This window comes from Equus quagga, chromosome 12, assembly GCF_021613505.1.
Source record: "Equus quagga isolate Etosha38 chromosome 12, UCLA_HA_Equagga_1.0, whole genome shotgun sequence".
Classification (NCBI taxonomy): domain Eukaryota; kingdom Metazoa; phylum Chordata; class Mammalia; order Perissodactyla; family Equidae; genus Equus; species Equus quagga.
In genome coordinates this window covers 10,148,583-10,162,794 of record NC_060278.1, presented here as the reverse complement: position 1 = coordinate 10,162,794, position 14,212 = coordinate 10,148,583, and the positions used below count along the sequence as shown (strand labels likewise).

Here is a 14,212-nt window from a genome sequence, read left to right as displayed (position 1 = left end):
AGGTAAAGCACAGTTTAGGAAATGGAATTTCAGGTTATAAAGGCATCTATACAGGGATGGTTTTGTGAGACAGCACAAACTTTTTGGGACTCCACATATAATTCTGAAAGGACTGGAACAAAGAAACTGTGCAGGAAAGTAGTTGGAAAAGTTAGAAATAGGAGGAGCCTGAATACAATGTTATACCAAGGAGCTTAGATTTTTATTCTTTAGGAGAGCAGGAAGTATTAGTTTTGAGCAGGGAATTGTCAGGATCAGATTTCCACGTTTCAAAGAAAGCAGTGCATGATGCTTAAGCCCTAGGGCCCCTTGCTTGTATGGGAACCTTCCCAAGTCCTGGAACGGGCACTAGCAATGAGTTCTGTGGTCAACTGTTTCTTGTAAAATTTGCAAAAGGAAGATATTTCAACTGCAACGGTCTCTCTCTACTTTAACTTGCCTCCATTACACTTTCCCTAGGCGGTGGGCATTTTTGGAAACCAGCTAAGGGAAAATTCAGGATTATTAGCCTGTGGTTACTAACACATAATAAAGTGATTTGTAGTCACATCTGTGTATAGCTAAGTTATTGCTAGCCATCCTGGTATAGAAACGGGTTCTGGTAATAACCTTACCACCACGCAGCAGTTATAATACAAAGATGGATGGCCAAAGGTGATGCTGTGGTGTAAATGCGTATTCACGATTTTGTATGTTTCTTAAAGGACCCTAAACCATATAAACTTAAGGACCTACAAACCAGGATCTTTACCTGGACCAATGCCAGACAGGGCCAAATTTAGGAAGCGATTATTAAAAATGTTGAGCCCCATGAGAGATGAAGGCCTGAACCAAGGCAGTGGTCACAGAAATGGAGGGGAAAGGTCTAGACGCAAGAAGCGCGCAGGGAATACACGCTAGGGAACTTGGCAATTGTTTTGATTTGGGGGGTGAATTTTAAAACAAACAGGTTGCCGCCTTGGATAATTGGGAGGACGGAGGCCCATCACAGAGAGAGAACAATAGGAGAACTGCTAGTTTGGGCGGAGGATGAATCCCGTTTGGGGCTTGTTGCGTTTCAGGTGTCAGAGGGATAAGTAGAGGAAAACGCTGGTCCGCAGCTCGGTTACACACCCAGGTATTTGGGGGATATTACCTGTTATATTTTCCATTCTCTGGAGGCCACTTACCAGGCAGCTTTTGGCCCTCGCTTTCTCGTCCTCAGGACATGAAACAGCAGCCACCTCCCCGAGCTCACAGCTTCGTAGTGGCGCCCGCTCACCGGACGTGGGAGCAGCACTCCCGCCCCAAGGGGCGCGCGCTCAGGGGACGCAGGGCGCAGGCGCGGGGGGCTCTCAGCCTGGCCCAACTTCCGCCCGCGCGTCGGGGGTCCTGGGCTTTCGAGTCTATGCTCCCTTTTTGCAGGATAGTTTTCCCCGCAAAGAGACCGTCTCTTCCCATTTAATCTCCCAAACTTTCACTTCCCCCGCAGGAAGTCAACGGTGCCTTCCCGAGGGTTTTGTTGGTCTCCAGGCGCCCAGGCAGAGGCGCTGATGAAGATGAGTCAGCACTGATTTCCCAGCCGGTAGACGCACATGGCTCATTACCTCTGGTGGTTTTGCACAAAGCCCAGAAAGCTTCGTGAGCTGAGTTTAAAGTCTGCGGTGACTTTTTGGTCCCCATATGTGAACCTCGAATTAATGGGAAAACTCCCAGAGATTAAGATACCAATTTCTTGAGCCAGTTTTCTTAGGGAAGGGACCAGAGTAATTGCAGCCGCCTGGCGTCCCAAATTAGCCCATGGCCCTGGGTGAACTGGGAGATTTTGAGAAGACTTCCACAATCTTGCAACGGACTCTTTCAGTGTAGCAGGATAGTTGAGGAAAAGTTCATCTCATTATTACTAACAATTGTGGAACAAGTAGAAATGCATGTTTTTATTAGTTTACTACTTACAAATACATTCTAAATAAGATGTTCATGGAGGAATACCAAAATGTAGTAGTGGACAAGAGTAGTCCCGTGGGAAATTTTATGTCACTGAAGAAGATGACTGGTAATTTAGAGTGTGAATATGAACCTGCTGTAATTATACCTTGAATTGTTGATTGAGTTAGAAATCTCACTTCAATGAGGCTTATCCTGACTAACTTTAAAGGAAAGTTTAACCTACACTTCTACTCCCATACCCCTTACCTGCTTGAAGTTTTTTTCTCCTTAGCACTTTTTACTTTGTAATGTATGGTATAATTTACTTATTTATTATAGCCATCGTTTATTATTTGTCTGTCTCACACTAGAGTTAAGCTCCATGAGGCAGGATTTTTTTTTCTTCCTTACTAATGTATCTCAAAGGCTAAGAACAATTTTGGCCCATAGTAGGCACTCAATGAATATTTATTGAATGAATGAAAGAATGAATATGTTATTTTCCAAAGAGCAGGAAGTGGAGCCTGAGTGGCCTTGCATGATTGGCACAACCTGTGAGGAATATAGTTCTATTGAAAGCCCTGGTAGTGAAGGCAGTCAACAAGTCAACAAATATTTCTTGGATCCCTAGTATATCCCAAATGACAGCTTTCCAAATTCCTCAGAATTTAACATCTATTCTCCATTAAACGTTCTGATACTTTTTAAAACATCTTTCATCTTTTGGTATTCCTTGAGGGGCAAGACCTGTGTGATTCACCCAGACAGCATCTCTTATGGTCATAGGTACAGACCAGACAATAAGTATTTGTTGAAAGGGCAAAGGAGTGAAGTGGGTTAGGGCATTAAGATACCTGGGAATCCAGTTATTTTTCACATGAACATTTGTTTTATGAAGTTATCGTCCATAATAGTAGCATTTTGCAATCCTCCTCTGAAGGATTTACAAGTTTTCTGTGAAAATTTTGGGGTTTGCAATCTGAAAAATTAATTTACACGTATGCAGAGTTACCTAGATAACCAAATACTGACAGACGGTTTTGGTGTCCTTGTTTGGTTTGTGTCTCTTCTGAGCATTTTAGCACTACATAGTGTAGTGCTTTATTGCAAGTTAATAGGAAAAGAACAGAGGCAGCATAAAAATGTAAGTGATTTATTCACCCCAAATGACATGAAACCACTCTGCCAGAAGATTATACAGTAGTTTAAAAGGAGAAAAGAGATGAGAGAAATAAGTCATAACATGTGGTAAAATGGGCTCACTGATCTGCAGTAGGTACCATATTCCTGTTCTGAGAGGTGATTTAGTTTGGCAAAGCATAATCGTTGGTATTTTCAAATTAAGACTTAATTTAAGTTTTGTTGGATTTATAGTTTTGTTTGCATTTATTTTGTAATTTTGTGTGGGTTTTTTTTTTGTAGCCACGAGAGCTGTGATATAAGGAACCTACCTTTGTGTTTGTACATATTTAATAATATCCTAATGGAAATAGTTTTAGTTGGGGACATGAAGCCTTGAAAATGTGTTTTTACTTTTAGGGGGTTTTATTGGAGTGTTTATACTTTACTCAAGTTTGTGAAAAATGACATTGCAAAGCTTCAGGCCTTAGGGCCCAGGACGCAGAATATTTATGTCAGTAAAGTCCGGGTGTGACAATTCAGTGCAGGACAGATGTTTCTGCTGCTTCTGCTGCTAGTTGTGCTGGTGGTGATGGAAAATAGGAGAGCGGGATCTTAGGAAAATGTAGGAAGCTTGCTTGGAGAAAATGGAGGAATTTTAGGTAAAGTTGGAGCTCTTTCTGAAGTTGTGCTTTTGGCTCTCAATTTGTGAGTTCTCTGTCTTAGAAACTTTTCTCAAGTGGTTAAGTGAAATGCAGTGTTTTTATTTCCAGATTTAAAAGAAAACACTAATCAGCATTTCTGTAGATGATGCAAAACTCTGTTCTGTGTGGAACACTGGGAGACCTGAAGAGCTCTTTAAAGTCATTGCAGTTCAGAGGAAAGAGATGCTTGTTTTCTGATACTGTCCTCTCCCCATGACCTTCCCCCAACCTCCCCATCCTGGCCCTGCAATGGGAACTACAAGCAGAAAGAAATAAGATGAGGACTTTGTTTTGGTTTACTTTAATAGAAAGGGTACTGGAAGCAGGTGTGACTTAAGTCAACTTTGCTACCGTGTCCAGAGAAATACTGTCTGCAGTTCAGTCAATCGACAAATATTTATTAAGCACGTACTATGTGTAAGGCATTGTATGGGGAGCTGAAGACAATGAACAATAGAGAGTCCCTGCCTTTGTAAAACTAACACTTGTTGATTCTGTTCTATTGTGTCTTTATCTTCACTTGGTACACTTTAGTTACATATGGGTGGTTAATTGGAAAACTTTTAATGCATCTTTATGCTGATTTGTATGGTCTCCAGGATAGAATATAGAGTTAGAAATTGTAAAGGCTTGGATTAATTTGTTCTTTTTATCTTTCTCTGTTTTTAAGGGGTGTTATGAAAGTTGACATAAATCTTCAGAAAGTCGACATTGACCAATGTTCAAATGATGGCTGGTTTTCAGGAACTCACAAATGTCACCTTAACAATTCAGAGGTAAGAACATGAAAATAAAGTCCTCTGAAATCAGAAGCTCAGAAATGTATTACTTTTGAATATGTTGTATTTGTGGGAATAAGTGAACAAGAGGCATGTTGCTGGGGGAAAAAAGTCTCCTATGTAGGTCTGAATGTTGCCAAATGAACTGAAAGAGGAGTAGAAAGTGAAATGTGCGCAGAATTGCTGTTCATTTGGAGACTAAGAGAAGGCTGAAACTAAAATTATGTCTGAAGTTTGGCTCTAGTCAAAGGCTGATCCTGTTCTTTAAAAAATGGGCTGGAAATTAAAATCGCCGTGAAGTGAGAAACCAGTCCCAGGAGGGGTCAACCAGATCATACACATTTTTATGGAATATGATGCCTGTTGAAACATTGATGGTATTAATTCAGACACACTGCCATCTGCTAGAAAAGCAATAGAGAAAGTATGGCAGGGAAATTTTGGAAACAAGGAGAAAACTGTTTATGGGGACCTGGAAGGGAAATCTGGATACTTGTGTGTATTTCCAATTTTTGATTCCTATACATGCTATATTTCAAGAGGCGATGGTTGGTAAGGAACAGGCATATAGATCATACTTCTGGATATAAGACTGTCACTTGTCTTTTGTAGTTTCACAGAGAAAGTGTGATGACATCCTGATTTCATTTTCAGTAATCTATCTGTGAGGTCCTAAAATGTTGTGAAACTAGTGTAAAATAGTTCCTGATCTTAAAGACTAGGGCTATCCCAACTTAGAGTCTATGAATTTGTGAGGCAAGTCAGCTTGATTTATTTAAAATAAAGGGGACATTCCTATCAACATAGTAATCTACATATTCAATTTGAATTTTTGCCTTTGTGGAAAGATGGTTTTACATAGTGCAATTTTAAGGTAAGGAATTTTAAATCAGAAGGAAATTTAACAAGCACTTATTTGTGTCATTACACAAACAAAAGAGTGCACAGATACATGCATGTACATGTGTGTACATATGCCCACTGCATGTTTCCCATGTGCACTCCCCACATATCCTGCCAAACACAGCCTGCATAATCCCATACCACACCACTACCCAAATAATCTTCCCGAGTTCCTCACATCCCCCTTACACTCCACACACACACCTCCACCTGTCCCCTATATCCCCACCACAGGATCCCTCAACCTCCCATCCCTTAAACGCCCTAGAAACTCCCATAATCTTCCACATCCCTCTAAATCCATCACACATCCCCACCGTATCCCCATGACCCCACTTCCTCAATACCCCACACACATTCCCACACATCCCCACACCCTCTCCCACATGTCCATACACCTCCACACAGCCCTCACTTCCTCCACTCCCCACTACTCAAGACCCACTTAGGCGAGTGAAAGATTTCGGTCTTATCAACTCACAGAAGTTCAGACCCTGTTGTCGCTTCTTTTCACTGTTTATTCTTACGGTTATGAACTTTTCTGAGTTTCCACTACCCTTTGGATGATTCTGGCATTTCTAAAGGTATGAATTTCAAGCACTGATCTGGTGAATATCTTCAGCCTGATTATGATCTCCATGCCAATGGCCTATATATAGCCACTTAGCTTTGTCTTTTAACCAGAGTGGAATTTTTTCTGCATGGGTGTCATATTGTAAATATTGATCTGTGTGTGCTCATTTCTATATAGGCTTGTTTCATTGGTGCTCCTGGGTAGTTTAATAAGCAGTCTGTCTATAAACAAGGAGATATTTACTTTTCAGTTTCGTACAGTTGCTGCTTGCCACTGATGATTTTGGCGTAATTTTTTCTTTTCCCTTATAGCACATCTGTTTATATGACTAGATGGTCATATTAGAAGAACCTCTTTCCCCTTTTGGAAGATTTATTTCTTTTCATTGCTTCAGGATTATTAATTTTCTGGGTGTTGTGTCTTTTTAAAGATTTCAAATAAGCTAAGTTATTTCAAGATAAACTGTTATCCTCTATTCTGGTTAACAAAGATTAGATTGAAATGTGTAACTTTTGGCATTATTTATGGGAGTATGTATTTATTCTACACCTTAGGAAAAACCAGAAAAACATATTCTACATGACAACTGACAGTTCAATGAATCTCATTTGAAAATGTTGTAGGAAGAGGCTTAGTGATCAAAAAATAACATCAACAAACAGTGAATCTACAAAAGACATATTTTGACTTAGACTCTGGATCCCTCCACCCCCTTTCCTTGCCGAGGTACTAAAGTTGGGAGTAGATCATGGTCTCCCAGGCTGGGCCCATGAGGCCCTTGGTGGGTAGTCTGACGTGGAAATCTTCACACTTTTTTGTTGGCCTTCTCTAGGGTTCTGGAGTTGGTGCTGGTCACTCTGGGCACCTGCCGCAGCCCCATACCACATCCTCAGTTCAGTGACTAACAATAGTCTTTTTAGTCCTTCTCTGTTATATGAATTGGAGCTGGGAACTGGCTTCTCTTGACGTTTTTACTGCTTCAGAAAAGAGAAAGAAAAATCTCTTTTCAGGGCATTTTTCATCTGTGCTGGCTCTCCTTTGTTCCTTGTCACAAATGTTCTGTTGTGGACCCCAAGGATCACTGTGTAAACTGGCTTATTTTGGGAAGTACTTAAGATGGCTCATATTTGTGGGGTGGAGGGGCCTTTCTTGATGAATATCCAAATCATTAGAAACAGATACTCATCATGTTCACTGTGAGTTTTATCTTGCCAATGTTTAACATTCTTCTCTTATAAGTAATAGAAGAAGTTACAAATTTAAAAGTTATAATTGAGGCAAACTTCTCACTTTTAAAATTTATCCAGCGTGTTGAGTTTTAAGCCTCCAAGGTATCTTAAACCAGAATAGCAAGTCTGATGTTGGAAACAGACAAGTGGTATGTGACCAATGACCAAAAGCCTCAGGAACACATTAGAAAGGCATGGAATGGTTTGTGAGGAAAATAATTTCTCAATGAGTTTGGGTCGTTACAGGATCTGAGAGCCACTAAGTACTTTTTGAAGGGCACGGTAGAGCAAGATCTGAGTCGACGCCCCACTGAACTGGGTGTTTTCATAATTGATCCAGATCACTGCCACATGGACTTGGTCATGTTGTCGGTATCCATTTAAGTAATTCTTGACCTATTTTCATATCATTGTTTGTTTTGAGTACACAAAATCCTCTCTTACAGAATAGTTTATTAAAAACATTAAAATAAATTGATATTCATTTTTCTTTTAAAAGTTTTCCTTTAGCTTTGTTTCCCTTATAAGAAATGTTTTTATAGCTATTTGAAGTACGAAACATTAAGACAGTGACTTTGAAACTTTTTGATTATGTTTTATAAGTAAAAATGCCTTAAGCATCCACCCATAGTATATGTATATTTTTAATCTACAAAGTACACACATCTTTTGTTATACTTATATATTCTATATATTGTAAATCATAAAACTTAATTGGGTTGTGATAAGGATGAAATAATAATTTAATGTAGATTATATATATGTATATATATATTTTTTTGAGGAAGATTAACCCTGAGCAAACATCCACCACTAGTCCTCCTCTTTTTGCTGAGGAAGATTGGCCCTGAGCTAACATTCATGCCTGTCTTCCTCTATTTTTTTATATGTGGGACATGTGCCACAGCATGGCTTGATGAGTGATGCATAGTTTTATGACTGGGATCTGAACCAGCGAACCCTGGGCCACCGAAGCAGAGCACACAAATTTAACCGCTGCACCACCAGGCAGGCCCCTGGTGTAGATTATATTTTATAAAAATAAATATATCTTTAATGAGAGCAATGCAATTGATTCACAATTTTTGAAAAATTTTTAGTGAAAGTGTTATGAGCGGTCATGTTTTAAAATCTTAGTTTAATACTTAGCAATGCAATGATTCAGAGGTCTCTAAGTTCAGTTTATCTTTATACTTACTTTTAATGTCTGCCATAGTTTCAAATATGCCTCACAAGAATATGGCAGTCCAAATTGAAGAAACAAATTGTTAACTGTGTTTACTAAATTACAATGTTCATTTTTCAGGTCCATCTACTAATTTTGCAAATGTTTTTGCAGAAATACTGCTGGCAGTTTTTCATCTTACCTGATGTCAGTTGGTCCCTGCAAACTAATTGGGAAGGTGGGCATTTTAATATTTTAAAAGAATAGGTTAAAAATCCACTGAAACTTTCACAAGGAATATTTTCAAACAGATTAAAAAATTTTATTTCCAAGTTTAAATTATATGGCTATGTGACTATTTATAGTTTTTGGCAACAAAAGCCGCATAGCACTGAAAACATTTCCAAATATCCATTTTCAAAATGCTCACATCAAAAGGCTTTTTCATGGATTATTAAAATGTCACTTTCACTTTGAAGGAACAGCTTATATAGGTTTTCGAAAGTACCTGCTACACAGCCATTACTGATAACCACTTGTCATCACAGAGCAGGTCAGCAAGTTTGGAACATTTGCCTTTCTTTGTAAAGAGCAATGCATAAGTAATATTTGAGTCCAGAAACAAGTAGTTCACTTTGAGATAATCAGAAAGTCTTTGTATGGGAAAGGATTTTCCAGATCACACACCATCTCATTATGAAGAATTGTAAATATTTTGCAATTTGAAATAATATTCTCTGTAAATCCACTTAGATGGCCAAATATAAATGGTAATAAATTGAAATTTGACAGCAAATGAAGGAACCAAGTAACCACTGTCATTATTTCTGTCTTGAAACTCCCAGTTCTCCTTCAGGATACCTCAGGTGCCTTCTCAGTATTGTGGTCATGTGACGTTTGGACTGCGTGAGTGCATTAATGTCGGTCCAAGTCTTAAATAGTAGTAAAGCTTACTTTATTTCTTATATTTTTATAAAAAAGTTAAATATAAATAGAAGTTTTCGAATTTTCTTCTCACAATGTCAGTTGACCTCTTGTGTCCTCTGCTTTGGAAATCACGTCTTGAGATGATCAGATGCACCATTCTACCCAGCATCACTGGAACGGTTGTGTCATCAGCTCAGCTAATGGCTTTACATAGCTCTAAGGTTGTTTTTTGCTTTTGTTTAATTCAGTTTTTGATTGAGTGAAATTGCTTAGAAACAGCTGTATATTAGTTCGCATCTCGTGGCTGCAGTCTCACCAGAGAGAGAGGGCGAGAGGGAGGGAGGGAAGAAGGGAGAGAGAGTGAGAGAGAGGGGGATCTCTATTAGGAAAATCTGAAGTCACTCTTAGGATACACTATGTTTCTTTTCTGTGTCCAGTGGAAAGCTGGTTTGTGGGTTGGGTCCTGGTAAATTCTAGACTACTGTTTCTAACACTGTCTCATGCTGGCCTTCTGACTTTAGTCTACTCATCTGTAATTGGGTATACTAGGCTTCTTTTTGTGAGGCCCAGTTAAAAAATTTTCTGAACCACAGCCAGCCCGGCGGCATGATGGTTAAATCCGCGTGCTCTGCTTTGGGGGCTTGGGGTTTGCTGGTTCCGATCCTGGGCAGGGACTTAGTACCACTCGTCAACCATGCTGAGGCGATGTCCCACAAAAAATTAGGGACCTACAGCTAGAATATACAACTAGGTGCTAGGGCTTTGGGGACCAAAAAAAAAGAAAAAAAAAAAGAAAAAAAAGAGGAAGATTAGCAATAGATGTTAGCTCAGGGCCAATCTTCCTCACTAAAAAAAAAGTTTGCTGAACTATTATTCTTATTAATTCTTCTTCTTATGATTAACAAGATACAGGGGCCAGCCCTGTGGCCGAGTGGTTAAGTTTGTGCGCTCTGCTTTGGCGGCCTAGGGTTTCACCGGTTCCGATCCTGGGCGCAGATATGGCACCAATCATCAGGCCATGCTGAGAGGTGTCCCACATGCCACAACTAGAAGGACCCACAACTAAACAACTAAAAAATATACAACTATGTACTGGAGGGCTTTGGGGAGAAAAAGAAGAAAAAAAAGGAAGATTGGCAAAAGTTGTCAGCTCAGGTGCCAATCTTTAAAAAAAAGAAACAGCAAGATACATGCTTTCTTCTCCATGGGACACCTTTTCTATTAGAGTAATTAAAATTCGTTGTTTTCATTCATGCAATGCATATTTATTAGCACCTATTATGTACCAGGCACTGTTTTAGGGGCTTGAGATAGAGTGGTGAACGAGACAGAAGACGTCCACAATTTAAACGAAACCATTTCATTCATGAGGGAGACAGAGAACTTAAAAATGTAACAATTAACTTTGACTCTTGTAAGTACTAACTTTGCCAAGGGACTAAAATATCATGCATTAATTTTTGAGACACAGGAATGGATAATCCCTATCGTAAAAGACAAGTTTTCATGCATCTTCCAGAAGTACGGGAATTTACCTATTGGATGGCAAACAGTAAAAAAAAAATTCTAATGCTTAGTGTTGGTGAGGATTTAGCAAAACGGATCTTCTCATGCATTATTGGTAGGGACGCAAATTGTTATCAAACTTTCTGAAAAGATGGTGAAAATTTATCACCATTAAAAAGTGCATACTTCTTCCATCTGTTCTTTTTTGCCTACTTCTACTTTGAATAATTTATCTAAGGAAATATTCATAAATTGGCATAAATATATATGTACCAGTCTGCTCATCATAGTATTATGTATTGTAGTAAAAATCTGGAAACAACTTAAATGCACAACGATAAAGAACTGGTTAAATAAATTATGCTGCAGCCAAAAAATACAGTACTACATTGTTATTTAAAATAATATCATTCTTCATTCATTGACATGGAATGATATCAATGATAAATATTAAAGAAAAGAAGCAGGTTCTCCAGCATGGTTTCAGGATTAATAAGAATTCTGGGATATAGAGAAAAATGATGTTATGTGAGACAGGCTTTTTGGAATATATTTAGCAGATGAGTAAAGAATTGGTAAGAAGCAGCCAACTTTTTTTTTCCTGAAAGTGAGCCCTTTTAATTTTGAGAAGTGAAATTTATAATTATGGGAATTATGGGCAGAGGGACTTTGTGTAAGCTAGCTTCCTATCTGTTTAAGGTGGGTGGATTAGAAGAGAGAGGGCTCATGCTGTCTCAAAAGAGAAGTCTATGTGGCTTTTAATTGTTAGTGGTGCCTCTGCCTAGAACTTTACGGAGCTGAGAAGAGGAAGATGGAGAAAGGCGTCAGTTTGAAGAACCTCGAGAGTATCTGTGAGAAGGTGGCAGATTCATTGCCATATTCAGAGGCTCCTTTTTCCTTTTTGACTCACAGCGAGGATTGTTAATGTAAACAAAACCTCCCAAATCAAAGGTTACAGTAGGAGGTGGATGAATCCACGGTAAATACTGTGGGTGGGTTTCACTTTTCTGTTGTTTCAACTCAAAAGATGTTATCAAAATCTTAAAAATAAAGCTTCTTATTAATATTAATACTTATAATGGCTGCAACTGTTTAGTAGCACTTGCTTTGGGTCAAGAATTGTTCCAAGTGCTTTGTTCTACATGCTTTATGTGCATTAAAATTTTGTCTTTATAGTCCCCATTTACTGTTGAGAAAGCTAGGCCTAGAGAGGTTAAATAACTTGCCTATAAGCATACAATTACTATAAGTTGGAATTAGGCAGAGTTGGAATTAGACTCCAGATTTATCTGATTCCAGAGCACATTTTTTTTATACTACTATCTTATAGGTATTGTTATGTTCTAGGAAACATAACCAGATACATCCATTTAGGATTAGGAGTGAGTGTGCATGGGGAGTTTTAGATTACACACCATGTTTACCTTTGGGAATTGGGTAGCAGAGATTATGGGATATTGCCCTTTAGACATGGTGCATAGGCAATACATTAAGTAATTTCCGTGAAAATTCAGCATCCCTCTCATTGAGGAGAGGAAATAAAGTTCCCTTAGGCCCTGGATTTGTGCTTAAGTCTAAGGCTATGCATAGTGATTGAACGGATTGAGGTTAAATTGCAGTGAAGTTTGCAGTTCTTTCTAGTGTTTTATTTGGGGCCTCGTGCTGGTAGCAATGCTCATCAATTCTTTGAATAATGATATAGGAGACAAGTAATTAAGAATAACAAATCTATCAAAAGTTAAAAATCAGAAACTAAAGAGATATTGCTGAGTTGGATAAATGGATATCTCTATCGAGATGAAACTTATAGGAATGAGGCTAAGATCCTGAATGTGAATCTAAAGAGTTATCTTTTCGAGCATAAGAAGAATGATATGGTTTAGTTGTAGCACATGTGAAGAAAATTTGGGAGGATAGTTGAAAATTCAGTATGAGTCAACAGTATAGTGTGGCTGCAAAACAATGATAGCCAAAGACAACTTAGTCTTAGGTTGTTCTCTAGATCTCAGGAGGTCCACATCTCACTGTATTCTAAACTCAGCAGAAAATACCTGAAACAGCGTGCCAGGGAATATAGAAATTGAATATATAGAATACAGAATATATTCTATATATTAATATTCTATATAGAATATATATAAAATATTCAATATATTGAATTGAAATCCAATATAGAAATTGAAACCTATTCAGAAGAGAAAATTAGAATTACTAAGGACTTTGAAACTTTGTTTTTTGAAGAATCAAAGAAATTGAGGATGTTTTTCCAGGGAAGAGAAGACCCATGGATGGTCTGACAACTCTTCAAGTATGAAAATAGCTATCCAGTGGATATTTGTACTTTTCCTTAAAGGACTCAGGGGCTAGGCTGTGCCTTATCAGTAAACCAACAGGAACTACAGAAGGCTATGGTTAGCTCAATATAAGCGTAACTTTTTAACATTTGGAATTGTTCAGAAATTGAGAATATATATTTTTTAAACAGGAAGTTATAAATTTGAATATCAGAGTTTTTCAGTCACACATTGCCAGGATGACCACTTGGTGAGGATGCCGTAGGCTTTAGTATTTTCGTCAGTGAAAGGTACTACTTGACAGAATTTTGCAGGGCTCATAAAAACTTTGTGCACCGTTGGCTATGTAGTTGGACTGGGTGCCTCTTACCACCCTAAAGCTTTATCCAGTCGTGTGCTGCATAGCGACATTTCTGTCAATGGTGGACTGCGTGTAGGACAGTGGTCCCATGAGATAGTACTATGTAGTCTAGACGTGTGGTTGGCTACACCTTCTGGATTTGTGTAAGTACACTCGATGTTTGCACAGTGACAAAATCACCCAATGACTCGTTTCTCAGAATGTATCCCCGTAATTAAGCAACACATGACTGTGCTTCTAGTATACTGTAAAAGGAACAACTAAAAGGTATTTCCCTCCAAAAGCAATACTCTGATTGTCTTGCATTGACAGTGCCTTGAATTCTCACAGTGCATGTGGTTGTGCCTGCCGAACCTGAGATTTTCTCTGTGATAATGATAAAGCAAATTGTTATTTATCATTGCCACCTTCATTCAATCTAACTTACAGGATTTGATTTCCAATTACTCATTAAGAACTTTGGGGGTTGTGATGCAAGACTGATAAATTTTCGTGGAAGTGAGAAGGAAAAGCCAAAAAATGTTTAGCTGACATTAGATTTTGAATCTTGGATAATCTGAGCCAGAAAGGAGGCAATATAGGAGAGTATCATCATTTAATCTAACTTGCTTCTTTTGCTTATGAAGGAATCAGATACCTTAAAATAGGAGATAAACCCATTTTTCAACTATGACAAGGTCATGGTATTTGGAATCTGCTCCTGAATGACACTTCTTTGTACATATTCCATCCCCAACTGGGTT

At 38.5% G+C, this 14,212-nt stretch overlaps 1 protein-coding gene across 1 annotated transcript in view; it reads left to right on the top strand.

The window, feature by feature from the left end:
- Positions 1 to 14,212, top strand: part of GPR158 (G protein-coupled receptor 158) — a 357,118-nt gene that overhangs the window by 25,955 nt on the left and 316,951 nt on the right. The window contains exon 2 of the mRNA XM_046678182.1: positions 4,402 to 4,507. Coding sequence (XP_046534138.1) covers positions 4,402 to 4,507 — 106 coding nt within the window. The remainder of the gene's footprint in view (positions 1 to 4,401; positions 4,508 to 14,212) is intronic.